The 27,966-nt window shown below is 50.6% G+C and overlaps 1 protein-coding gene across 3 annotated transcripts in view; it reads right to left on the bottom strand.

Annotated features, from left to right (window-relative positions):
- The window catches only part of GFRA2 (GDNF family receptor alpha 2), a 122,655-nt gene that overhangs the window by 54,971 nt on the left and 39,718 nt on the right, over nucleotides 1–27,966 (bottom strand). For all 3 annotated transcript variants that reach the window (XM_054560831.2, XM_024250503.3, NM_001131461.1), the window contains 1 exon segment: nucleotides 3,530–3,884. In XM_054560831.2, the coding sequence (XP_054416806.2) occupies nucleotides 3,530–3,884 (355 nt within the window).

Here is a 27,966-nt window from a genome sequence, read left to right on the forward strand (position 1 = left end):
GATTCCAGGCCCCATTGCCAGGCCCCCTGCAGTCCTCCAGCTTTTGAGTACACCTGGCCCACTCCTATGCTTGGGTCCTGGGCTTGGATTCATGCTGGTCTTTTCCAGTTCCTTCAAGGCCCAGTTCCCATCTGCTCCATCATTCCACGCAGCTGTGTAGGATGCAGCCCCCAAGGTCATTTTAGCATTCAGAAGAAGAAGCAAATGTGTCTCAAATCACGCTCCCATCTATCCTGTTTGGGGGGTTATGTGGCCCATCAAGCCTCCCCTTTATCCCAGCAACCAGGAAGCTCAGAGCTCAAGTTCAGTCACTATGGCAAATGGCAGCGTGGCCATATCTGCTCCCTCCTCCTCTCTAAGGCTGGCCCTCCTCATTGTGGTATGCATAGTTTCATCTTCAATCGCCTCAATCGGTTTGCGTAGACAATAAGATATATTTTTTTAAGTAAGCAAAAGAGAAAAACCCACCTTCTTCACAGAGCTTTCCCTAAGCCCTGCAGCTAGCTTTGGGATCTGGCCTCTCTCTGAACCCCAGGAGAGCTTGTTCTGCAAACCAAACAAAGTAGCGCTTCCCCTTCAGTGTGCACAGGGCCCCAGCTCTCCCTCCCCATCTCCCATCTCTCTGCGGTCCCTGGCCCTGGCCCTGGTTCCTTCTGAAGAAGGTGGTTTGTGCCCACTGCCTCTACTTCTGCCTCCCTGCCAGGCCGGGCCCACTGCGGTCCATCTTCCACCACACACACACACACACACACACACACACACACACACACACACATGCATGCACACAAACATGCACATGCACACAGGCATACATACACATGCACACATGCACACACACGTATACACACTCTGTGAGACACCACAGCTCAGTCACCTCCTCCCTCTGAAACCCCCTTCCCTTCCAGTCTCACATCCTACTTCCTTTGCCCCTCCCTTAAGCACTGGTGTTTCCAGTAGATTTCTGCCTCCACCATTCGCTCCAAGCCTTATCATTTAAACACTGAGGATGCCTAAATCTTCGGGCATCTCCAGCCCAGACTCCCTCCTGAGCTCTAGCAACCCCTCCTAGGCCATCTCATTTACTGCTGTGGCTTTAATCACCAGCAAAGTACTCAATAACTTCCAAACCCATCTCTTCTTTCCAGCCTCATTACTGAGGTCGAGACCCACAAGTCCAAGTGCCCCCTACGTGTTGCCATGAAGGTGGCAATCGTCCCCCAGGCCCCTCAAATGCTGCATGTCCAATACCACCCCCACTGAATGGCTCCATCTCCCCAGAATTACTCAACTAGGAAACATGGCAAACATCATTCATTTATCCATTCAAGTAACCTTATGGAATGCTCATCATGTTCCAGGCTCTACATGCAGGACAGGGTGTGGAGTAAACAAAACAGAAATAGTTCTTGCCACCAGGGTTCTATCTCCAGGTGTCTTTCAGCCAGTCACCTGGTCCCATCAAGGCCACTTCCCAATCTCCTCTGAAATAATCCAGTTTTCTCCATACCCACACTCACTATCTTAGTCTGGAGCACTCAATAACACTGGAAAGAAGCAGTTTAGCTGGAATCCGACTCTGAAATGTATGGTTGTGTGACCTTCAGCAAGTTACTTCCTCTGTAACTTGCCAGATGTTTCCTCATTGACAGGTAAAGATAATAGCACCTACCTCAGTTTTGTTGCAAGGATTAAGTGAGACAGAAAGCCTCTAGAACAGTGTCCAGAACACAACAGGCAATCTATAAACACCTGCACCCATTACAATCCCCATTTCTCCAGTAGCCTCCCATCATGGCCCACTCTACATGTGCCCAACACCTGCAGCTCCCCAGAACCCAGGCCCTCTCCCACTTCCAGCCTGTGCCATGCTTTTCCAACAGGCTTCTTCCCTGGCTTTCTCCTCCTGGTTTCCCAAGGCTCAGCTCAAGGCCTCCTCCTCCCCTGGACACGCAGGATGTGGCAGATGCCCTTCTCCTGTGCTCTCTCCTCTGGGAGCCCACAGCCTCATCCCACTGAATTGGGATCACCACTCCCTTTGTCTGTTTCCCCTGTATCCTCACGCCTTAGGACCAAGAACTGCACACAACAGAGTCTCAATAAATACTTAGCAAACAAAAAGGACAAACATGAGAATTATATAGAGCCAAATTTCAACTTAGTACACATGCACCACCACCAACCCCCCCAAAAAAAACTACCTTCCTAATAATGAGGCTACACTTATTAAGCACTTACTATGTTCCAGGCTCTGTGCTAAGCTTTGGACATACGTTATGTCATCTAACGCTCACAATAACCCTGTGATGTGGGTATTTTTACTCCTATTTTATAGGTGAAGGGACAGAAGGTCAGGAAAATTTTGTAAACTTGCTCAAGGTTACACAGCTGATGACTGGTAAAGACATGATTCAAAACTACGACTGTCCGACTCTAGGACCCATTCCTCACCCCGACCCATTCCTCACTCATATGATCATTGAGACTGGATCATATCTCAATACAGAGTGAGCTGGCTCTTCGTTTTATGAGAGCACCTTTCCTGATAGCCACGTGACCTACGTTGGGATATTAGGCAGAAACTTTCTTTAGAAGTGGGACTAAATTGTCTAAAGTCCCTTTTATACGTATATAAAGCCAGCTCACTCTGTATTCAGGTCTGATCCAGTCCAGTGTCAGGGTGAGGAATGGGTCCTGGAGTCGGACAGTCCTAGTTTTGCATCCTGACTTTACCACTCATTAGCTATGTAACCTTGAGCAAGTTTACAAAATTTTCCTGACCTGTCCCTTCACCTATAAAATAGGAGTAAAAATACCCATGTCACAGAGTTATTGTGAGCGTTAGATGACATAACGTATGTCCAAAGCTTAGCACAGAGCCTGGAACACAGTAAGTGCTTAACAAGTGTAGCCTCATTATTAGGAAGTTAGTTTTGGGGGAATGCATGGTTATACTGAGCTGAAATTTAGCTCTATATAATATATGTAAGTATATATATGTGTGTATATATGTGTGTGTGTGTCTGTGTATACACACACACAGACACACACACACACACACATATAGGTAGAGACTGAGTTTTGCTATGTTGCCCAGGATGGTCTCAAACTCCTGGCCTCAAGAGATCTTCCTGCCTCAGCCTCCTGAGTCACTGGGATTACAGGCATGAGCCACTGCACCCAAAGGTCTCTTATTCCAAGACTCAAGGAGGCTATGGTTTTAAATTATAAGTTCCTTGGGTTGTTCATTTTGGTTTCCCCAGCTGAGCACAGAGTAAGCAAAAGATAAACCTGTTCTGAGTGAATGAATGAACAAATGAATGACTAAAGAAGTAGATGGATGAAGAATGGATGAATGAAATGGAAAATTCATTTTGCACATGTCCAAGTCAGTTTTACCCTTTTTGACACCCTTTCTGCTGGACTCAGGGTCATAATTCGATGCACCCCAAGGAATGCAGAGAAAGGAAAACACAGCCTGGCAATGCGAGCACCCTCCTGCCAGCACCCCCAGGGCTGCCGCGGCACTCACCGGCACAGGTGGTCAGTCCGGCACACGCCACGCAGGTCCAGGCAGTTGGGCTTCTCCTTGTCCTCGTAGGAGCAGCTGGGCAGGATGGTTTGCCGGCGGCGTTCGGCGCACGCCTGGTCTTGGCAGGAGCAGAAGAGCATGCGGTAGGTGTACTCGCTGGGCACCCGGTCGAAGAACTGGCGCAGGGCCTTGTGGCACTTGCGGCGGTTGCAGCGCTCAGTGGGCGAGATCTCACGGTTGCAGATGGAGATGTAGGAGGAGCGCAGCTTCTTGCAGTTGTCATTCAGGTTGCAGGCCTTGGCAGCATCCAGGCAATGGTTGCTCTTGGCGCTGACCACCGGGTCTGCCCCTGTCCCTGGAGGAGGAATAAGAGAGCAGGTCAAAGGCCACACAAGCATGAGGAGGACGCAGCTGCCCCCTCGCTGGGAGATGTCTCCCAGTACTCAATATGCCTCCATGTGCCCGCTCTGTGTCTCAGTTTCCCCCTTTATGAAATGGGGATCACTTTACAGGACCTACCTCCTAAAGCTGTGGTGAGGAGTAAAGGAATTAATATACAGGTTGAGGGAGTGCTTAGGAAGCGCCTGGTGCAGGGTGAGCTGTACCATGGCAATCTAGGACAATAGTGGACTTAAAATTCATCACAAGCCTAAAAGGCAAGCAACTAGGTGTGTATGGCCCTGTTTACAAATATGGGAAATAAAGTGACTGGCTCAGCGTCATACAACGAGGGGGCCCCCATGCACCCACCAGCAGGACACTGGCATTTGGGGTCAGACAACGCTCATGATGGGATTGTCAGCAGCCTGGGTGCAGACAGCACACACATGCCCTCCTGAGGAATTCTGGTGAGAGCCAGATGGGAGATCACCTCACCCAACGTTGTTGTTTTACAGATAAGGAAACTGAAGCACTGTGTGGGCAAGGGGCCTGCCCAAGGTTGCCCAGCACAGGAACCCAAGTCACACCCAGTAGTGCAGTTATGCCAGCAAGAACCGTCGGTCTAAGCTCTTCATCCATTCTTCATCCACCCTACAAATGCTTTCCAGTATTTCCTGTGCACCACTATCTCCACACAAGGCCCCGCAAGGTGGTGGGAAGGACTCGGGGTGAGGTAGGCTGAGGCCACACGTCCCTCTCACGTGGGCCAGGTGACTGACTGAGCACTTCCAGCACACAGTTCCTGGTGTTCTAATCACTTGCCCATTAAAGATTGATCAGGTCCTACCTCTGCAGAGCCCTCTGCAGGGTGCCGTGTTAGATATAAAAGTGCAAGAGGACGGCCCACTCTGGAAGAGCTCACAACTCCAGGCAGAAAACCAAGAGGAGAACAGCACAATGGCCAAGGCTGGGCATTCTAGAGCTTAGCCATCGGTGTTCAACTCCTGGCCCTGATACTTACTGGCTCTGCAACCTGGGACAAATGGCTGAACCTTTGCCTCAGTTTCCTTGTCTGCAAATTGGTATCTACCACATAGGGCCTTTGTAAGCATGAATGAGACAGCTCATTTTTTTCTCTCTCCCCTACACCATGATTTTGCTGTCTTCTAGACCATTCCCATCAGCTATTACATCACCCATCTTCAATTAAAAAAAGACCTCCTCGTGACCACACACCCCTCTTAAGCTACCACTCCATTTTTCTGCTCCCCTTGAAAGCAAAATCCCTCAATCGAGTTGTCTACACCAGCTGTCCCTTGCTCTCCTCCCATTCTCTCTTGGACCTGCTTCAGCCTGGTGTTTGGCCCCACCTGTCTGATGGATGCTCAGGAATCCACAGGCCTCATCTCCCTCAGCCCATCAGCAGCACTGGACACAGCCAATTCCTCCCTTCTGCCTCCTTCCACTCTCTGCCGGGCTCCCTGCCACCTCCCCACAGTCTCCTGCTCAGCCTGCTTTGTTGGTCCCATCTTCCATACCCAGGGCTCAGCCTCCTCTTCTCTACATGCACCTGCTCCCTGGGACTCATCTCATGGCCTGAAACACCATCACTGTGCTTCCAACCCCCAGATTTATACCCCCGGACGAGACCTCTGCCCTGAGCCCCAGACGTATCTGTCTACCTGCCAACTCAACACCTGTAGCTGCAAGCCTAATACCCAAATCTCACACTTAAACACATCCAAACCCAACCCCGTATTTCCCCCCAAAACCTGGGGCTTCCCTCCACCTCTGACAGTCTTCCTCATCCTGCTGGAAACAACTGCATCCTTCCAGTAGCCCATGCCAAAACTCCCGGCGCTTCCTTGACTCTCATTCACACACCGCCAAACCCTGGCAGCTCCACCTTCAAAATACAGCCAGAATCCAGACACTTCTCACCACCGCCACTGCTGCCACCTGGATTTGAGCCACCGACACTGTGCCTGTTAAGAGCCTCCTTCTCCCAGCCTCCTGCTTTGCCCTGTGCCCCCATACCCCACCCCATGACAATCTTCTCTCATCACAGCAGCTGGAAAGAACCTTCTAGAACCTAGAGCAGAGCCATCACTCCTAGGCTCCAAAGCCCCCCTTGGATTCCCCAGCTCATTCGGGGACTTCAGCATGGCCTACACACCTCTATATGTGTGCTGTCTGATTTGCTGTGACAGAACAATTTGTGCTTTCTGAAATGCTGTCCGCTCACCACACACAGCTGCTGAACCTGAAATATGGCTAGGGCATTTCACATGTTCACACAAGGCCTTGAAACACACACCAGATTTTGAAAATGTAATAAGAAAAAAATAATGTAGGCTGGGCACGGTGGTTCACGCCTATAATCCCAGCACTTTGGGAGGCCGAGGCAGGCAGATCATCTGAGGTCAGGAGTTCGAGGCCAGCCTGGCCGACATGGCAAAACCCCGTCTCTACTAAAAATACAAAAATTAGCTCGGCGTGGTGACATGTGATGGACTACACCCAGCTACACGGGAGACTAAGGCAGGAGAATCACTTGAATCGCTTGAACCCGGGAGGCAGAGGTTGCAGTAAGCCAAGATCACACCACTACACTCCAGAGTGGGCAACAAAGGGAGACTCTGTCTCAAAAAAAAAAGAAAAAAAGAAAGAAAGAAAAGAAAAAAATAATGTAAAGTATCTCATAAATTTTTACTTTGATTACACATCGAAGGGGTATTTTTGATCTATGATGTTAAACAAATGTAGTAATAAAAATAACTTCACCTGTTTCTTTTTTGTGATTACAAGCAAATGTAGAATTATATATGTGATGCATATTATATTTCCATCAGCCAGCAAGGCTGTATATGGCCTCACCTCCTATTCCTTTCTCCAGGCTCATTTCACTCCATTCCAGTCACCCCAGCCTCCTGGGTCTTCCTGGAACACACCCATCATGGCGTGGCCACAGGGCCTTTGCATTTACTGTCCCCTCGGCCTGGAAGTCTCTCCCTCCCCACCACAGCCATACAACCACTCTCCTCATCTACTTCAAGACTCTGTTCAAATGTTACCTAATATGTGAGTCCTTCCTGACCACCCCACAGATAGTAACAACACCCCATGCACATTCCATGTACCCCCTACTCCGACCTATTTTTCCCACAGCACTCATCACTATCTGTCATGGTATGTACTTACTTACTCATTTGTTTGCCTCAAATACAAGCTCCAGGAAGGCAGGGCTGTGCTCAGTGCTGTGTCCCTAGTACCCTGTGTTTGACAGGCGGGTGCTATGCAATAGGTATTTAAGGGGTGATGGAATAAATGTATTTAGGCCAGTGTCTATTTTACAGTAAGTGCTCAAAAAATGTTGACTAATATTATCAAGCAAGCAAAATGGTATAGAGTAGGCAACAGTGATCAACACAGGACCATGTGGGGCCCAGCCCAGACCTGAAACTTGGGGGATGATCAACGAAGACTAAGCCATTCACCCCAACACTTTGTCTGGCCAACAATGGTCTTTTTTTCTTTTCTTTTCTTTTTTTTTTTTTTGAGTCGGAGTTTTGCTCTTGTCGCCCAGGCTGGAGTGCAATGGCGCGATCACGGCTCACTGCAACCTCTGCCTCCTGGGTTCAAGAGATTCTCCTGCCTCAGCCTCCTGAGTAGCTTGGATTACACGGACCTGCCACTATGCCCGGCTAATTTTTGTATTTTTAGAAAAGACGGGGTTTCACCATGTTGGCCAGGCTGGTCTCAAACTCACGACCTCAGGTGATCCGCCCGCCTCGGCCTCCCAAAGTGCTGGGATTACAGGCATGAGTCACTGTGCCTGGCCAACAATAGCCCTTTAAAGGCAGAAAGAGAAAAGTGCCCTCTCTTCTTGTTATAAAAATAAAAGAGGGGAGGGTACATCCAGACAAAAGAATCTTATTCTGTGATAAAAGGAGATGAGCTATCAAATCATGAAAGGACATGGAAGAAACCTACATGAAAGGAGACATGTATCACACCCTATGATTGTAAAGGTATGACACTCTGAAAAAGGGAAAACAGAGACAGTGAGATCAGTGGCTGCCAGGAGTCAGTGGGGAGTGTGGGAGGAAGAGGCAGAGCATGAAGCATTTTTAGGGCAATGAAACCACTCTGTATGATACTGTAATGGAGGATGCATGCCATTAGACGTTTGTCCAAACCCACATAACGTACAACACCAGGAGTGAACTCTAATGTAAACTCTAGGCTTTGCCTCATAATGATGTGTCAATGTAGGTTCAAGAATTGTAACAAATGCATCCCTCTGTAGAGGGATGCTGATAGTTGAAGAGGCTGTGCCTGGGGAGGAGTATGGGGTAGATGGGAACTCTCTGTTCCTCTCAATTTTGCTATGAACCTAAAACCACTTTTAAAAAAAATAAGGCTTTTACTAAAAAAATGGAGGCTGGGGGAAATTAAGGCAGAAAGAGAATCAAGGTTTGTTTTCCCAATCAATCCATTAATATATCTTTAATGAGGACCTACTACGTGCCAGACACTTCCCCAGAAACTGAGGCTGTAACCCTGCCAGAGACACAGCTAGAGACGGAGGAGCAGCCCATGCCAATGTGAGTTCTGTGTCAGGGAAGTCAGGTGCAGAGAGAAAAGCATCCGTCCAGACCTTGGCAGGCGCTGGGGGAGGGGTCCTGGAAGCAGTGACATCACTGCTGAAACCTACAGGAGAACTCAGAGGAAGTGAAGACAGCAGAAAAAGGATCCCAGGCACAGAGGGGAGCGGGGGCAATCGCTGGGAGGAACTGCAAGCAATTCAATACGACTGAACATGGAAACCAAGGCAAGGACCACCAAGACAAGGGCCTTCAGCCACGCTGGGTCATGTGACCTCTCAGGCAATTCCTTGAGCTGCTACCAAACCATTCTGCCCAGGACAGAAGGACCCCAGGATGCCTGTCGACACAAGGGCTATTATGTTGTACCTCTAAGGGACAGGTTCTCTCCCAGGCCAGTCGTAGGACGCGCCTGTCAGAGGCTGGCTGGCTGCTGGCTGGAGGAGTGGAGCAGCCGGGCGCCAAGGTGAAGCAGAGACAACAGGAGGGACCCCAGAGAGGAGGTTAGCAACTGCAAGCGGAACAGCAGCTAATTTAGGGCTGCGGCTGCCCCCAGGTTCCCCAGGTGCTCCGTTCCCACTCCTCTCAGCAGGTTCCTGAGCTAGTGCTGGTGTAATTATAGCCTCCGTGGCTTCCATTTGGAGCTTGAATAGTGAAAGCTTTTGCTAGGGGGCAGAACATGTAAACTCCTGGGCCAAAACTTGGTAAATTTCCTAGGAAACAAAAAAAATCAAGAAATGCAGCTCCTACCTGGTTACCAGGAAGATGCCCCGTGATCCTCCCGGCAGGAGCCAGGTTCGAGTGGGCTGGATGATGGGAGAAAGGACCCCAGGAGCGGGCCTGGGCTCTGAGGCTCTGCCAAGCACCTCGCCAAGGAGGCAGCCTGCACTGCGTTTTCATTATGAGGGAGATGGTGGGGTCAGGGCTGGGCACAGGGCCAGCCACTGCCATCTGCAGCAGAAAAACTGGACACACACTCCTTCTGAGACAGCCACTGCCCTGCCATCTACCCTAAGGCTCCTGTCCCTCCTTTCAGGAAGGTGAGTCCCCATTGGGAAGAAGGAGGTGGGGGATTCTAAATACAAACCTCACCTACCAAGACCCCTCACAGTCCTTGCCTGGCACTGGGGCTACAGCCCCTGAGCTAAAATGTACAAAGGGCAGGAAATGGGGATTCACGAAACCCAGCCCCCTCCATCTCCCTGCCCCAATCCCCTGCACTGAGAGCTGAGACCAAACAAGACCTGAGAGAGATTCGGGAGCTAGAAATTGATCCCAGTCCTGGGCTGGCCCTGGAGAGCCTGAACTCAACACGTGCTCCAGCGCCAGCCCTGGTGGGTCTCCCAGGCCGGCTGAGAGCAGCCTTGATGGCCAAGGAGTAAATGGTAAACAGCTGCCCAAGAGAGAGGGAGGCGGGATTTAACACTTGGCCTTCTCCAAAACCTCAGTTAAGTCATCCTCCCACCGCCCAGCTCCTGGCCCTAGGGGACACTCTGGCTTCTTCATCTCCTCCCCTCCTCCTCCCTGGATGAGGGCCAGGCCCGGGGAGTGCAGCCAGCTGCGGAGCACAGCCAGCAGCAGAGGGGCAGGGCAGCTGGGGAATGCACAACCAGAGGCTGCAGCTCAGCCTCCCCAACTGCCCTGCCCCAGCCACACCCAGCCCAACCTCTCCTGTTAATTCCTGGAGTGCTGCCCTGAGCCAAGAGCCCATCTGCACCACTAAGCTATGGTTCCAGACACTGGAAGCCCCCACCCCCAGCAGGCAGGCATATGAGTGCTCTTTAAACTCACATTCTTTAAATATTCATTTGGTTTTTATATTGAGCTGGGTTTACCAAATTTCATTTCCCTATCTCGTTTTGGTCATATTAACAGTACCACCTCTACTAATGTTTAATTGATTTTTTCTTTAAATTCCTTAATGCCTTTTTTTTTTTTAGATGGAGTTTCGCTCTGTCGCACGCTGGAGTGCAGTGGCATGATCTCGGCTCACTGCAGCCTCTGCCTCCCAGGTTCAGGCGATTCTCCTGCCTCAGCCTCCTCAGAGTAGCTGGGATTACAGGCGCCTGCCACCATACCCGGCTAATTATTTTTTGTATTTTTTTTAGTAAAGACGGGGTTTTGCCACGTTGGCCAGATGGTCTCAAACTCCTGGCCTCAGGTGATCCGCCCGCTTTGGCCTCCCAAAGTGCTGGGATTATAGGCATGAGCCACCGCACTGGACCTAAATCTCTTAATTCTTAAATAATGAATCTGTTTAACTCCTTATTGACTCACCTTTTACGTTTTTCAATACCTATCTAGATTTATCCTAAATGATAACACCTATATTGGTTCTGAATTTTTCTAACACATTAGAATGCAATAAAGATAAAAATACGTATTCGTCGGCCCCATCTCCCATTCTAGCAGTGGTATGCAATGCACTCGGAGGGGGAAGTCACTGGTTTAAGGAAAAGGCACTTGACCTCTGGTGCATTTGTGACTCACAGGCCCCACCGAGTCAGGAGCTCTGTGGCTGGCACCCGGGCATCTGGATTTCACAAGCTCCCTGTGATTCTGAGGCCACCTTCCAAAGACTGAGAACCAAAGCTTAGGGGAGGAGCAGGGCTGCCCTTGGCCCACTCCCCAAACACACATACACACACACACACCTCACCCAGCACACAATTTAGCAAGCCCACCCTTCACAGACGGTGGTCTGTGGCCAGCTATTGTCACCTAAGCACGCCCCCCAACTGTTTCATCCCCCTCTGCCACCTCCCAACAGAGAGGATCTTTAAGGTAGACTTTCCAATCGCAAATGTGCCTGTGGGCAGAAAGGAGAGGCTTCCCATCCTGTAAAGCTTCCCAACCAATGGGGACCCAGGCGTTTTAACCACCCTTCCTGCCTCCCAGGAAACTGCCCCTCATCCCATTTGCAGCTGCAGTGTCTGTCCCTGAGCCCACCCTCGGTCCCTGGACCAAGATGTGGAGCTCTACTACTTAAATAGGGGTTAAAGAACATGGGTCCTAATTCTGTCTCTGCTTCTCCAAGCTGAAGAAGACCCCAGGTAAATCTTTGTGCCTTTCTCAGTCTCATTTCTTTGCCTGAATAATGATGGGTTTTGAACTGCCTAATCCCTTACATTTTGTGCCTCTCCCACTTACCCACCCAACGCACCAGTGCAAGACTCTCAGGGATGGAGGGCCAGGGAAAGCCCTGCTGTCTCACCTCATTCCTTTGAGCCGGAGCCACAGGTCCACCGTGGCAGGCTAAAAGGAGCCCAGTCTGGTACTGTGCAAACTCAACAGCATGTGTGCACACCGAGATGCACACACATACACACACACAAAGACACCCAACCATACCCACCCCTCCAGGAGCAGAACCGGAGTCCCTGCATTAGTAGCCGGTCAACAAATATTTTCATACACCAACTACATGCCAGGCCCTAAAATCCAGCTGTGTGCAGGAAAGAAAGAATCTTCCCTCTCCTGCATCTTTCACTCTAGTAAGAGAAAGACTGATAGTAAACACATAAATACATAAACAAGGTCGGCCGCAGTTTCTCACACCTGTAGCCCCAACGCTTTGGGAGGCTGAGGCAGGCAGATCACTGGAGGCCAGGAGTTACAGCCTGGCCAACATGGCAAAACCCGTCTCTACTAAAAACACAAAAATGAGTTGGGAGTGGTGGTGTGCACCTGTAATCCCAGCTACTAGGGAGGCTGAGGCAGGAGAATGGCTTGAACCCAGGAGGCAGAGGTTGCAGAGAGGCAAGATCGCACCATTGCACTCCAACCTGGGCGACAGAGTGAGGATCTGGCTCAAAAAAGAAAGAAAGAAAGAGAGAGAGGGAGAGAGGAAAAGAGGGAGGGAGAGAGGGAGAGAGGGAAAGAAGGAAAGAAGGAAGGAAGAAAGGAAGGAAAGAAGGAAGGAAGGAAGGAAGGAAATTTAAAGAAAGGAAAATAAGGGAATTTAAAAGAGAATGACCAGCTGGGTGCAGTGCTTCACGCTTGTAACCCCAGTACTTTGGGGGGTCTGAGGTAGGTGGATCAGTGGAGGCCAGGAGTTCAAGACCAGCCTGGCCAACAGAGTGAAACCCCATCTCTACTAAAAATACAAAAATGAGCCAAGTGTGGTGGCATGTGCCTGTAATCCCAGCTACTCAGGAGGCTGAGGCAGGAGAATCGCTTGAAGCTGGGAGGCAGAGGTTGCTGTGAGTCAAGATAGCGCCACTGCACTCCATCCTGGGCAACAGAGCAAGACTGAGTCTCAAAAAAAAAAAAAAGAATGACCAGCAAATAAGGGAGGGCCTTTCCGAGGAGGTGACATCAAGTTGAGGTAGAATGACTAAAATGGGCAGGAATGGACCACACACACAAAAACAAAAACAAGGTAAGAGAATTCCAAGCAAAGGAGGAGCAAGCACAAAGGTCCTGAGACAGCTATGAGCTTGGCACGTTCCTAGTCAAAAGGAAGGGTAAGGCTGCCAGAGCTTCCTGGAGGAGGCAGAAGTTAGAGGAAGTAGAAGTCAGAGGAACAGTTAGGAGAGACCTTGCGGGGCAGGTAAGAACTTCAGATTTTATTCTAAAATGCAAAGCGCTGGAGAGCATTAACGAGGAAGGCACATGACCTCATTCACTGACACATGGAACTGAGGGTATATCTGAGGGTGGGAAGCAGAAAAGGAGACCAGTCACAGGCTGTTGCAGTAGCAGGAAGCTAGTGGAGGCTGGGGTCGGGTGGTGACTGCAGAGAGGGCAAAATGTGAACCCATTCTGCATACAATTTAGAGATAAAGCCAAGGATTGCTTATATTTTGAGTGGGAGGAGAGAGAGAAATCAAGAAAACCTCTTGGGTTTTTGGCCTGAGCACCAAGTAGATGGAGATATCATTTCACACAAAAGGAAAGACTTGGAAGGAAAGAAGAGAGGCAGAATGAAATGGACTATTCTGTTTTTGACTTAAGTTTGAGATATCTATTACATGTCGAAGCGGGGATGTTGAATAGGCAGACGGGTCCACAAGCCTGGAGTTCAAGAAAGAGGTCTGGGCTAAAGACACAAAACTTGGCATGGTTGACACTGGAGGCCGTGGAAAGCCACATAACTCAGTGAGGCTCCCTAGGTTGGGGATGAAAACAAAGAAGAGGAAATAAGTCAGGCCAGAGCTCTGGGTTGCCTTATGTTCAGTGGAGGCCAGAAAGGAGAGGACCTTGAACTGGTGGAAAAATCAAGAGATGCTGATTTCATGGAAGGCAGGAGTTTCAAAAAGGAGGATGGTCAACTGACACCCCCAAATAATTAGGGGCATAAGGGTGAGCGGAGGAGCAACTCACAATGAGATGTAGAATAAATAAACTCTCAGCGGGGCTGGAAGGAAGACAGGAAGGGCAGGCAGAGAAAGGGAGGGTCCAGGAGCAGAGACTCCAGGGAGTTGCCCCTAATCCCAGCCCTCCCTGTAGGGTTAAAGCCACCACGACCATCACCTCCACACCTCATGCTGGATGACTGTCATCTCCACACCTCATGCTGGATGTGCATCACCTCCACACTTCATGTTGGATCTCCTCATGGGGCATCCAACCCCAGCCTGCCCTCAAGATTCATTTATTTTTTGCAACAAACACTTACTGACAACCCACTGTGTGTAAAGAAAGGCTGGATTGATGAATAAAACCACCAAGTCACCTGCCATCTTGGGGCTCACATTCCAGGTCAGGTGAGAGATCACAAGTAAACAAATGGAAACTTTCCCCTTTGGGTGTGGAGTCCCAGAAAAAGCAAGAGACCCTGGTCCAGCAGTGGCTTGTGGGGAAGATGGAAGACCTGGCTGGGCCACTATCAGAGCAAGTGTGCACAGGTTATGTAACCTCTTTGAGCCTCACTTTCCTCACCTGCAAAACTGGGATAGAACACCTACCTGCCTACACAGAGGACTACACTAAGAGAAAAAGGGACAATGTGGATGAAAATACCCCTTGCAGTTTCCAACCCATAGTGCACAGGCAATAAATGATTGTTTAAAAAGGTGTCACCTGGCTGGGCGCAGTGGCTCACACCTGTAATCCCAGCACTTTGGGAGGCCCAGGTGGGTGGATCGCTTGAGGCCAGGAGTTCGAGACCAGCCTGGCCAACATGGTGAAACCCCGTCTCTACTAAAGATATGGAAATTAGCTGGGCGTGATGGTGTGCACCTGTAATCCCAGCTACTCAGGAGGCTGAGGCACGAGAACTGCTTGAACCAGGGAGGTGGAAGTTGCAGTGAGCTGAGAGCTCTTACCACGGTACTCCAGCCTGTGTGACAGAGCGAGACTCTGTCTAAAAAAATTAAAAAACGTGTCTCCTGGCTGGAAAGGTCCTCCCTCCCATCTCACCTCTCTGGCTACCTTCACATTACACTGCCCTGCTAGGAAAAGAAGCCAGTCCCTTGTGCTCCAGCCTCTATATACTATGCAGCAAAAGATAAAACGGTCCCCAGTCTTCCCTTCTATAAGCAAAAGATCTTCAAGACTTCCTCTGCTCCATCCCAAGCAAGATCTCGGGGCATCTTCCTCCCTTCTGGGCCCCCTCACCACCAGGAGTGGGGCCCAGGAGCACCGTACCATCTAGCTGGAAGCAATACATCAGTGTCCCCATCCCCAGGAGCTGGCAAGACCAATCCAAGAGTCTTGCCTCCCAGTCCTCTCAGTTGTCAATCAAAGCCCAAGGATCCAATGGGACCTGAACCCTTGTTCCCTACTGCTCTGTAGGTGAGGGTGCTCACCCTCCTCAAATCAGTCCTGGAAGTCTTAGTCCAAGCTTCTTTATAATCTCAACTTTCTTTCTGAATTTTCCCCTCATTCCCAGCCCTACCATGACACCGGGAACACCCAGCACTCTCCAGGTGAAGCTGCATTTTTGGAAGCAGGCTAACCCGCCAAAAATCAATTTGACGAATGGCAAATACACTGAACATCAATTTGAAATAAAATCAATTTGGAACCTTTCAAATTGTATTTTATATTTTGTCAAATTTTAACCACACTTAAAATTCTTTCTCCAAGTCCTCAAATTTCAGGTTAGTCTTAATTTTGTGGTTCTGACAATTAAAAATTTAAGTTCTATTCTTTCACATTCAAAGGAATTTTTTTCAACTGCCTTTGAGTGACCTATTTCGTTTAAATATAGTTTTGGTATTTGGGGTTTTTTTAAATATCTGGGGTTTTTACCATTCTCATACCAATTCCCACAATGATGAGTTGGGTTTAATTTTGTATTTGTAACCATTAAAAACCAAATTTGAGGCATTTCATATTGATGTGATTAACCTAAATCTTTCCTCAGCATTTTTTATTTGATGGTGTAGAGAATGGATATAGGATTTGAAGCACCCATCATAAGCTAAACTTTTGTTTACTGATTATGACATATACTTTTCTCACCATAAGAAGTCCACATCAACTCATGACCCTTAGCTTCCCAAAAACTGAATGTATCTTAAAATACAGCTATGAAGACCATTTGCAGAAATCTTCAAATCCATGAAAACCATTAAATGTGAATTTCTAAAACCATGAAAGATAATTCAAAGACTTAGTTTGGGTAAATCAATGCATTTTGTAAAATCAGTGACTTTGTTATTTAGCATCCTAATTTTGAAAGAAGTGGCCATTGGGCAGCTCATGGATGGCTGGGGGCCTCCTTTCTCCTCCTCATCATTTCTGCCCCATCTGTCCTCCTGGGAAGTTCATGTCATCAGCTGCCCCTACTCCTCTGGAGGCTGTCACTCACCAACCCTGCCATTCCTCTCTCTCAGGAATGACCTCACACCTGGCTCACCATGTCCAGTTCACCCCTTCCCGGGCACCATTCCTAGAGGCTTCCACTCAACAGGGACAGTCTGTCTGCACAACACTCTATCTGCCTCCAGTGATCTCCTCCTACCCTTAGCTCCCCATTGCCACAGTCATATCCTTGACCTTAACCTTCATCAACATCCAAATCCCTGCTGAAAGGCAGACATCACACATCCCAACCTCAGGCCACCCTCTCCTCACCTTCCAGCTCCCTCTCTGGAATTCCCACTCCAGCAAACACTCAACCTCTCCCAGACCCTGACCAACTGACCGGCCCACTTGCTCTCCCTCATCCATCCCCTACCCTGTCCTCAGTTCCTCCTTACCCAGCCTACACTTCCCAGCCTGCATGCAACACCCTGAGCTCCTCAGCCCCTCTCCTCCTCTCTTCCTCCATCATAGTCACAAACCAATAATCCCAGTGAAACCCAACCACCCCCACTCCATGCTGGCTCCTGAGCAGCCAAAGGTCACTAGGTCACACACACACACACACACACACACACACACACACACACAGGCTGACTGGTCTCACTTTGAAGTCCCAATCTCAAGCTCCAAATGCCTTAAAGCAGCCATTTCTCACCTTCCCCTGCTTAAGCTGATTACCTTGTGTCTTGGTCTGTTCGGGCTGCTATAACAAATACCATAGACTGAGTGGCTTATAAATAAATCACAGAAATTTATTTCTCATGGTTCTCAAGGCTGAAAAGTCCAAGATCGAGAGAGGTGCTGGTGGATTTGGGTGTCTGGTGAGGACTCACTTGCTTGTTCACAGCCAGCCATCTTCTGGCTGTGTCCTCACTTGTCAGAAGGGGCAAGTGAGCTCTCCGGGGTCTCCTTTAGAAGCACACTAATCCCATTCATAAGGGCTCCACTCTCATGTCCTAATCACCTCCCAAAGGTCCCACTTCCTAAAACCCTTGCCTTGGGGCTTAGGATTTCAACCTATAAATTCGTTGGGCAGCAGGACCAAATATTGAGACCATAGCACCTTAACTTATTATTTGATAAGAAAATAGATTTGGACAGAAATGCCCTCGCCTTGTCACCCACCAGTGACCAATCTGTCTCACCTGGACACCCAGCTCTGCCTTCTCTCTGTTAGAAGGACCCAGCTCCAGCCTCGCCAAAGGCTGCCCTGCCATGCGTGCTGGTGCACGCCACACGGACCCCATCCCTCCTCACTTATTGAAGACATCACTCCTGAAATCGCCCCTTCCTGCTTACATCCTTCAATTCCACCCTCTCTCGGGATCTTTCCCAACAGGTACAAATGTGCCACCATCACTGCCTTTTCTCAAGACAGAACAAAACCAAAAGCAAAGCCTTCCTTTGACCACCACCCAGCCCCCTATTTCACTCCTCCCCTTCCTAGCAAAGCTTGAAAGAGTAGATTTCTGGTTGCTGATTTTACCTTCTCCCTTCGCATTTTCTCCTCCATCCTCCCCACATCAGCATTCCCGCCTCACCCTCCAAGAAGGATATTCTGGCAAGATCATGGGTGACCTCCATGTCGCTGAATCAGAAAGTCACTTCTCTAAACTTCACTGGCTTGACTTCTGGGCTGCATCTGACCAGGCTAACCACTTCCTCTTTCTTTATTTTTCTTTCTTTTTATTTTATTTTTTTTTTTTTTTTTTGAGACATAGTCTTACTCTGTCACCCACACTGGAGTGCAGTGGCATGATCACAGCTCACTGCCACCTTGACCTCACGGGCTCAAGCAATCCTCCCACCTCAGCCTCCCGGGTAGCCAGGACCACCCGCATGTGCCACCATGCCTGCCAGTTTTTGTGTATTTTGTAGAGGTGGGGTTTTGCTATGTTGCTCAGGCTAGTCTCGAACTCCTGGACTCAAGAGATCCACCCGCCTCAGCCTTCCAAAGTGCTGGGATGATAGGTGTGAGCCACTACACCTGGCTCACTTCCCCTTTCTTGACACTTCTACTTGTCTTGGCTTCCCTGACACAGCTGACTGATTTCTCCCTCCCTCTCTGGCCCTAGCTCAGCTGCCTTTGCTAGCTCTTCCTACTCGGTAAGACCCAGCCTCGCTCTCTCCTGACTATACACCCTCCCTCCATGACCTCATGGTTCCGTGGCTTTAAACACTATCTATATGCTAATCACTCTCAATCCACGTATCAACCCTGACCTCTCCCCAGAACTCCAGGCCTACATCTAACTGCGTCCTTGGCACTTCCAGGTGGAGATCTAATTGGCATCTCCACCCTAAAATGGCCAATACAGAACTCTCAATTTCTGCCCACTGAACTTCCCAATCTGTTCCTCCACTCATCTTCTCCATCCTAGTAAATGGCACAAGCAGCTTCACTCTTGTTCAAGTCCAAAATATCAAGTTATCCATAAATTCATCTCACTTCCTTTCAACTCCACCTCCAAAATATATTCCGAGTCCATGCATCCTCTCCATCTCACCTATGACTGTCTGCAGCAACCTCCTAACTAATCTCCCTGGCTCCACTCTGCTCTGTGCCCAGCCCCATGATCCATCCTCCACAGTGCAAGAGTCATCTTTTCAAACACATAGATCATACTGTGCTAGTCAACTGCAGATCATACTGTGCTAGTCAACTGCCTCAATGCCTCCAATGGTTTCTCATCAGTCTTAAAATAAAAGGTTCCAGCCACATGTGCTTCCCTGGGTCCCACCCTCCACATGCGGGACCCCACCCAGGCCTTTCGTTAGCTGTTCCCTCTGCCATTTCCCTGATCTTCCCATGGCTGGATCCTTCCTGTGAGTCAGATTCTGGCATTCCCAGTCACCTCTGTCCCATCATCCTGTTTTAATTCTCAGCTTGGCGTTCATCACTATCTCACATGTCTTGTTAATTTGTTTGTTGGCTTGTTTTCTATTTTTCTCTGTCTCCAGCTAATAGAAGAACATAAACTCCATACGAGCAGCACCCGCCCGTGTTGTTCACTGATGTATCCTCAGCACCTCGAACAAGGCAAGGCCCGCAGGGGGTGCTCAGTGAATATCTGGGGATAAATTCACACACCTTCTTTCTGAGCCTAAGCTCCCCGAGTTAGCGCGGAAGCCTCCAGACGCAGGACGCCCCAAACACACGAACCAAGTGCAGTCTACACATTCCTGTTACTGATCAGGCAAAGACGGCCTCCCTTTTTCTAATGCCCCTCCCTGTTCACCCTTGAGCCCCTCTTTCCATGGCTCCCCTAAGAGGATGAACAGGGGCCTGGGGGGTCATTCCCCTGATGGTCGGAGCTGAGACTGTTCTGAGCCGCTCTGGCCCCTCCCTGCCTGTCCCTCCTTCCCTATCCCTTCAGACAGAAGGCCACTGCCAAAGACCCACAGCCACTCCCACACACACACACTGACACGCAAACACACACCACACCACACACACAACACCCCATACATTACCCCATACACACCTACACACACACCAACACACACTATATACACTACCCCATACCCATGTACACACACCCCACACACCATATACTACCCCATACACACGTACACACACACACCTACACACACCACACACACTATATACACTACCCCATACACATGTACACACACCCCACACACCATATACTACCCCATACACACGTACACACACACACCTACACACACCACACACACTATATACACTACCCCATACACATGTACACACATACCATGCACACAACACACCATACACTACCCCACACACGTATACACACACATCACACACCACACCCCATACCCTACCCCATACACACCTACACACACACCACACACACCACACATACACTATATACACAACCCCATACACACCTACACACACAACACACCATACACTACCTCATACACACGTACACACATCTATACACATACTACACACACCACACTCCATATGCTACCCCATACACACCTACAAACACACCACACACACAACACCCCACACACTACCCCATACACACCACACACCACACACAAAACACACCATACACTACCCCATACACTCCTACACACACACCGCACACACGATATACACTACCCCATACACACCTACACACACACAACACACCATACACTATCCCGTACACACGTACACACACACCTATACACACACCACACCCCATATGCTACCCCATACACACCTACACACACACCACACACACAACACCCCATACACTACCCCATACACTCCTACACACACCACACACTACACACACACTATATACACTATCCCATACACACCTACACACAAATACACCATACACTACCCCATACACACGTACACACACACCTATACACACACCATACCCCATACACTACCCCATACACACCTACACACACAATACACACACAACACCCCATACACTACCCCATACACTCCTACACACACACACCACATATACCACACACACCATACCCCATACACTACCCCAAACACACCTACACACATACACCTACATAAACACACCACACAACACCCCATACACTACTGCGCACACACCTACACATACCACACACAACACCCCATACACTACCTCACACACCTACACACACCACACACAACACCCCATACACTACCTCACACACACACATGTACCACACCACACACCTACACACACACTCCACATATACATCACCCTACACACACCTACATACACACCATACAACACCACACACATCCCATAAACTACCCCACATACACCCGCACCCCATACACACCTACACATGCCATACACACCCCATACACTACCCCATACACACCTACACACACCACACACACTTATAAACACCCCACCTCACACATAAACTACCCCACACACCTACATACCATACAGACAATACCACAAACACACACACAACACCCCATATGCTACCTCACACACACCACCCCCCACACACCTACACACACATATTACACATACATACCAAACAGCCCATACACTACCATAAACACACCTACACACACCCCCTACACACACAACACCCCATACATTACCCTATACACACCTACACACAAAACACACACACAACACCCCACAAATACACCACCCCACACACCTACACACACCACACATAACACCTCATACATTACCCTATACACACCTATACACACCCCTACACACACCACACACCTACACACACATCACCCAACACATACACCACCCCCCCACACCTACATACACACACACCTACATACACACAACCTACACAACCACCCCACACACACCTATGTACACGCCATACACACACCACACACAACACTCTACAAACTACCTCACACACACCCCCACACACAACCACCCCACACACACCTACACACACACTACACATACACACCACATACACAAGAGCCCATACACACCTATACACACCTATGCACACACACCATCCTACACATATACCACCCCACACAAACCTACATACACACACCACACACAACACCCCATACACTACCTCATAAACACCTACACAACACATTACCCCACACATACACCACCCCACACACACCCACACACAACACCCCATACACTACCTCATACACACCTACACACACACTTCACACATACACACTACACACACAACACCCCATACACTACATTACACACACCTACACACACCACCATACACACACACCACCCCATATTACTTCACACACACCCCTACACACACAAACCGCCCACCCACACACTCCACACACACCTCATGCACATCATACCTATGTACACCCTGTCCCACATACACATCACACACACCAGCACACATACATCACCCCACATCCACACACACACAACACCTACACACACTCCACCACTGACACACATACATTACCTCATACACATACTACATACCACACACAACCTACATACACCAGCACATACATTACACACACATTGCCATGCATAAAACCACCACACACACATCACAGGCACCCCATACACTATCTCACACACACCCCACACACACCACCACATACATCACATTCACACACACCACCTCACACCATCACACACACGCATCACATATACACACACCACCACAAACACCCACACATCACCGCCTACACATATCCACCATGCCCACACACACACACCACCTCACACACATCACATACACACACCACCACCACATACACACACACCACTGCCTATACATATCTACCGCCTCCACACACACGCCCCACCTCTCTCTCACACACACACCCCACCATGCACATGCCATGCATACTTACACTCTCCACACACCAGACACACACACGTGTTCCCATCACACAATGACCCCTCTCCCGCTGTTCCTCACCATGCACAGGGGTTACAGGAGCGTGCAGGCATGGGTGGGAGGGGAATGCCCAGTGCAGGCGCTCACATCCTGTTTTCTGAGCCGGAGTGATTGCAGTTGATGGCGAAGCCAGGGCGTGCTCAGGGAGCGCGGAGCCCCACCAGCACCATCTCAAGAGCAGCACAGAGCAGGGGCGTCTGGCCAAGAGCCATCCCGCACCCCAGCCACTGGCAGAGCCTGCCTCACACACGGAAGGAGAAGCAGGCAGGTGGCTCCCTGAAAGATGTTATTTGGAGGGTACCAGAAAATACCTTCATCCAAAAAAATCTCACTTCAACCACAGCACCTGAAATACCACCATGAAGGAGGCTTTGGTTGTGGGAGGGGGCACTAAATTTTGTTCCCTCCTGGTCTTTTTCATAGCAATTTCTTCCTTGGACACAAAGGCAACCACAGATGAAGTCTCCAACACCCTGCTCACACCTTAGTGCCAGCAAATCCTTCTACCGACTGACAAGAGCCTGAGGTCACTGGTGTTGACAGAGAGAGAGCAGATGAAAACAGAAGAGGGAAAATGTCGATCCCTCCAGCTCTGGCACCCGCGGAAAGGGAAGCTGCCTTCCTCCTGGCGGCCCCAAGCACCGTGAGAGTCACTCGGTCACCTATCTCCACCTCCTGACAGTCCACCTCTCCCTGTCTCCACAGCCCCCGCTCTCTTGCACCCCACACCCGCTCCTTGGCCATCAGATGAATTCTCCCTGAAAGGGGAGGTGTCGGAGGTGACAAAGCTGCAGCTAAAGCCCAATTTTCGTTGACACTCAGAGTCTCTGACAGCTGTTAGAAGAAGAATGTGATTTTGAAATTTAAATAACACGCTTCTGCATTCGGCTCAGGGAGACAACCTGAGGATAAGCAGTTTATCGCCCAAGCCACCACGAAGGGGGCAGGGAGAGCTGCCGCTGTTCTTCCGGTTCTTCCCTGCCCTCAGCCCCCTGTGCCCCCACCTCATCACAGGGCGGCCTCGGAAGGGGGTCTCTGAGAGGCACCAGCATGACCTGCTGAAACATTAAAGCCTCACTGTCTATTCTTTTGCTCAGCAGCCCAAGGAGAGGAGGGGGTGCCTGCACAAAGGCTGGGTCTCCTGCCCCCAGGCCTGGGGTGCACAGAGGGAGCCGACCCAGGGAAGGCAAGGGGCTTCCCTAGACACCCGGCCGAGCAAAGCCGGGCCCAATCCTCCCCCAGCCCCCACCAAGGCCACAGGGGTGTCTTCCTGGGGACTGACTTTTGAGCCCAGGGATAAGTGTCTCCCCACACCAAGGGCAGACCAGCTCCTCCCTAGGGACCCGAGACCCCTAATCAGGCAGTCATCCTGAGCTCTGTCACAGAGAAGTCCTGGGCTGGAGCACCCCAGAGAGGCCACTGTCCTGTCTGCCACAATGATCCCTGTTCACCATCCTCTGAGCCCCCAGGCTCAAAAGACTTGGAGTTCCTTTATCACCCCAGGCTTAGCCAGGCCTCCCAGCCATGATGCCGCCAGGAACATCATTCCCACATCTCACTTTCTCCATTTCCCCAGGCATTGCTGGTTGCTGCCTCCCCTGAACTCTTGGGGCAGCACTTGGTCTACACTGCTACTGAAAACAAGCCACTTAGGGAGTGCCTAAGTGAGTATCTGCCTGTTGCACCACACAGTGAGGACACAGGTCTGATTCTCTTACAGCAGTGGTTGACCGTCTCCGGAACACACGGAGCACTCAATATTTACTGAACAAAACGTATTCCTCCGAGGTCTGGCCCCAGCCCTGCCCCAGCCCCGCCCCTGCCCTGCCCCTTCCATGATCAATTCCTGCACACCGCTGCCAGGATCCGCCCCTTCTCAATGCCCCAGACACTCCTAAGATGTCACACACATGTGACACCTCGCAATTGCTTAGCACCTCCTGCAAAGCCATCAGCTCCCTCCAGTCAGCAAACGGTGATACCCTTCACCAGCACCTAGGGTGCTCCTGTGCCCTGGCACGCTGCATGCCAGTGCTTGCAGGGCAGCTGGACTGCTCCACCTTACAGATAAGAAGCATGAGGTTCAGGGGGTCCAGTGACCCTGAGCTCTCACAGTAGGGTAAGGCCAGGATTCAAAACGAGGACTAGCCGGCCTCAAAGTCCACATTCCAGCCATGATGCCAGGATCCTCGGGGGCCATATATTAGATACAAAGCACAGTGTCACACACGCAGAGGACGCAGAGGGTGATGGCCACACAGGACACACAGACCAACATGTACAATTGCACACATGCCCCCAACACGTGGCAGTGAGCACCATGATGAAGGACAAAGTGCTGTGGCACCAGGGGCCAGTGGCGGTCACCTCTCAGAAGCTGTATGCAACGCTTCTTGGCAAGGGGTAGCGTTTGAGTGCTAGTTCCCTCCTCTCCTGAGCCCACCCTCCAAGAAGGACCACAGGAGCATCCAACAAGAACATCACTGGCCCTCTCCAGGCTCCAACCAAGCAAGATGGCCCACCCCAGATGCATGCTGGCCAACCATGGTAGACACTGCCATCTCTTCTACCTTCAGTCCACAAAGGCCACTGAGCCAAGGCCGCTCACCAGCCTCTATCTGTCCCTGTCACAGCACAGCACATGATGGCCGTCCCCACCCAAGACTCCCTCTGAGCCTCAGGGACCCACTGCTCTCTGGAAGTCACCTGATCACCTCTACTCCAGTCACCACCAAGCACTATTCCAGCGTGAAAGGTGGCTTCGCATCAGCAAAGGCACACACAGTTTCTAGAATGGCGGCTTCTAGGCTGGCCCAGCCACAACCTGCCATCGAACCTTGGAGAACTCAGTCCATAGGAATGTTTTAAAAGCTAACCTAGCTTAGTGCAGCACGCCAGGCTCAGGCCAAGCACTCACCTGCGCTATCTCATTTAGTCCTAACAAAAATCCTCAGAGGTAGGTGTTGCCATTGGCGCCAAGTTGGGCAAGAGGATAGGACTCGGGCTTAGAGGAGAAGCGCTTCAGAGGTGGGACGGGGATTGGAATCCCATCAACATGTGTGCCTTCCCTCTGGGCCTCAGTTTCCCCTTCCGTCAGGTGAAGGGGTGGGCCTCCATGATCCCTAGGTTCCCTTCCAGCTTCAGAAAGGATGCCCCATGCCCAAGCCTCTAGCCACACTTGCACGGCATGGCCAGACCCCAGAGCCCCTGCCCCTCACCCAGAATGCAGACACAGCGCCTGATGACAGCCAAGGCCATCTGCCCACCACTTCTCCCTGTCCTTTAGGCATGGCCCCAGTGGCGGTAACGATGCCTCTGCCCAACCCGCCCAGTCCTCTTCATCACCACTTTGATGTCCACCCACTTCTCTCTAGTTCCACAGGTCCACACCCCTGCTGGCTCCACACCACCCTTCCAGGTCCTCCCTCCCTCCTCAATCTCTCTTCTCCACCTTGGTTTCACCCTCTCCTGCCTCCCCAGGTGAAACCAGCTGGGATTCAGCATTCACAGGGTCATGGAGCCTGGGGATGAGGAGGATGCTCCACTTCAGCTCCTCAACCCCTGCATCCACCTAAACAGCCTCCTGCCTCCACTGAGCACCCCAGGCAGACAGAGGATGACCCACTGCCCCAAGGCTGGCTCAGTCCCTGATGCGCCGTGGGCACTGTGCCAACATCCATTCCTACTGAACCCTCTTAGGGCATCACATGTCCATCTTACACACGTAGGCACCACAGCTCAAAAAAGCCACAGTGAGCCCCAAGATCATACACCCCTAAAAGGCCGAGTCAGGATTCGAACTCAGGACTGTCTGGCTCAAGGTCCTCGCTCTTCCAGGCACCTCCCTAAATACTGTCTCACACTTTCAAGGGCAGTTTGAATTGCTAGGAACAGGACAAAACTCACTTCTTCTCCATGAAATCTCTTCCCACATAGAAGGGGAGGGAAGGACATGTGGACACATCCAACATCACTGTCGCTGTGACTCAGGACACAGCCACGCTGCTCCCTCCTTCGCCCTGGACTCAGGACTCGCTGACCCACTGCTGAGCCCAGGGCCTGTCAGGCAGCACTGGGCAGAGAGGAGGGAAGAAGCTGCCCTTCCCCAAGGCTTCTGGACATTAGAGGGTGTTGCAGGAATCCTGGCAGCTTCTTTGCAACAGAATCCCAGTACGACGTTCCAAGAACCCCAACAGAAAGCGATGAAGAAGAATACATGTTCCAGGAGGCCCCTATAACAGGGCCCTGAATTCTCAGACAGGAGCTGGTAAACAGATAGTAGCAACTGAGTCCCAAAAACACAGGAGCATCCTCCCTGGTGTCCCACCTGGAGGTAGTACAGCCCAGAAGTGGCCACCAAGATTCCACGTCTCCCTCCCTACCCACAGTCTTTCCCCACAGAGAAGTGGAGGGGGCAGCATGCAGGCAATATGAGTGGGGGTGGGGAGGGGCTTCCCACAGGATTTCATGCAGTCCTACGGGGTGGCAGCCTTTTAATGCCAAAGCTCTAGTGCAGGTTCTTGGGCTATTCACAAGACTTTGCAGCCAGCGTGCCACACACAGGTGGGGGATACGTGTGCCTGGATTTTGACAAGCAAGAGGCTCGTGATGGCCTGAGCACTAAGCTGGTCTGCTCACCCTGCCGCATCACCATTTTCTGTGTGCCTTGATGGGACCAAGGTTGGGAAGCACTGCTCCAAGCTCATGTCCTCATTCAGACACAAGATCTGGCACATGAAATGAGCCTGCCCGAAATCCTACAGGTGATCTGTGGTGGGGACTGCACTGGAACCACCTCCCAGCTCCCGTTCTCGCCTTCTTTCTGCTGAGCTCCTCACCATGGCCAGCTTGGTTTCTTTTCTTTGTTTTGGGAGGTTTTTTTGAGACAGGGTCTCACTCTTATCGATCAGGCTGGAGTGCAGTGGTGTCATCATGGCTCACTGCAGCTTCGAACTCTTGGGCTCAAGCAATCCTCCCACCTTGGCCTCCAAAAGTGCTGAAATTCCAGGCAGGCGTGAGCCACTGTGCCCAGCCCCAGCTTGGTTTCTTGGTAGCAGGGCCGGGGCCTCCCTTCTCAACTATGTGCCCAAGTCTCCCCAGACAGAGCTGCCTACTTACCTAACCCTAAGGCTTCTCTGGGTGGAGCAGAGTCAACAGAGGCAATGAGGAGGGACCAGCACAGTCCCCAAAGCCCAGCCCTCACAGCAGGGAGTGGTCCCTGGAGCACAGAAACCCAGAGTTGCGTGGCGCCCAGTTATCTGTGGGCAGCAGGTAAAAGGGGGCTGATTCGGTGAGCCGCAGACCTAGTAATTTCCTCATTTGTCTTGTCAACATCCTGTCCCACAGAGTGTCAAGTCCATT

Source organism: Pongo abelii, chromosome 7 (genome assembly GCF_028885655.2).
Source record: "Pongo abelii isolate AG06213 chromosome 7, NHGRI_mPonAbe1-v2.0_pri, whole genome shotgun sequence".
Classification (NCBI taxonomy): domain Eukaryota; kingdom Metazoa; phylum Chordata; class Mammalia; order Primates; family Hominidae; genus Pongo; species Pongo abelii.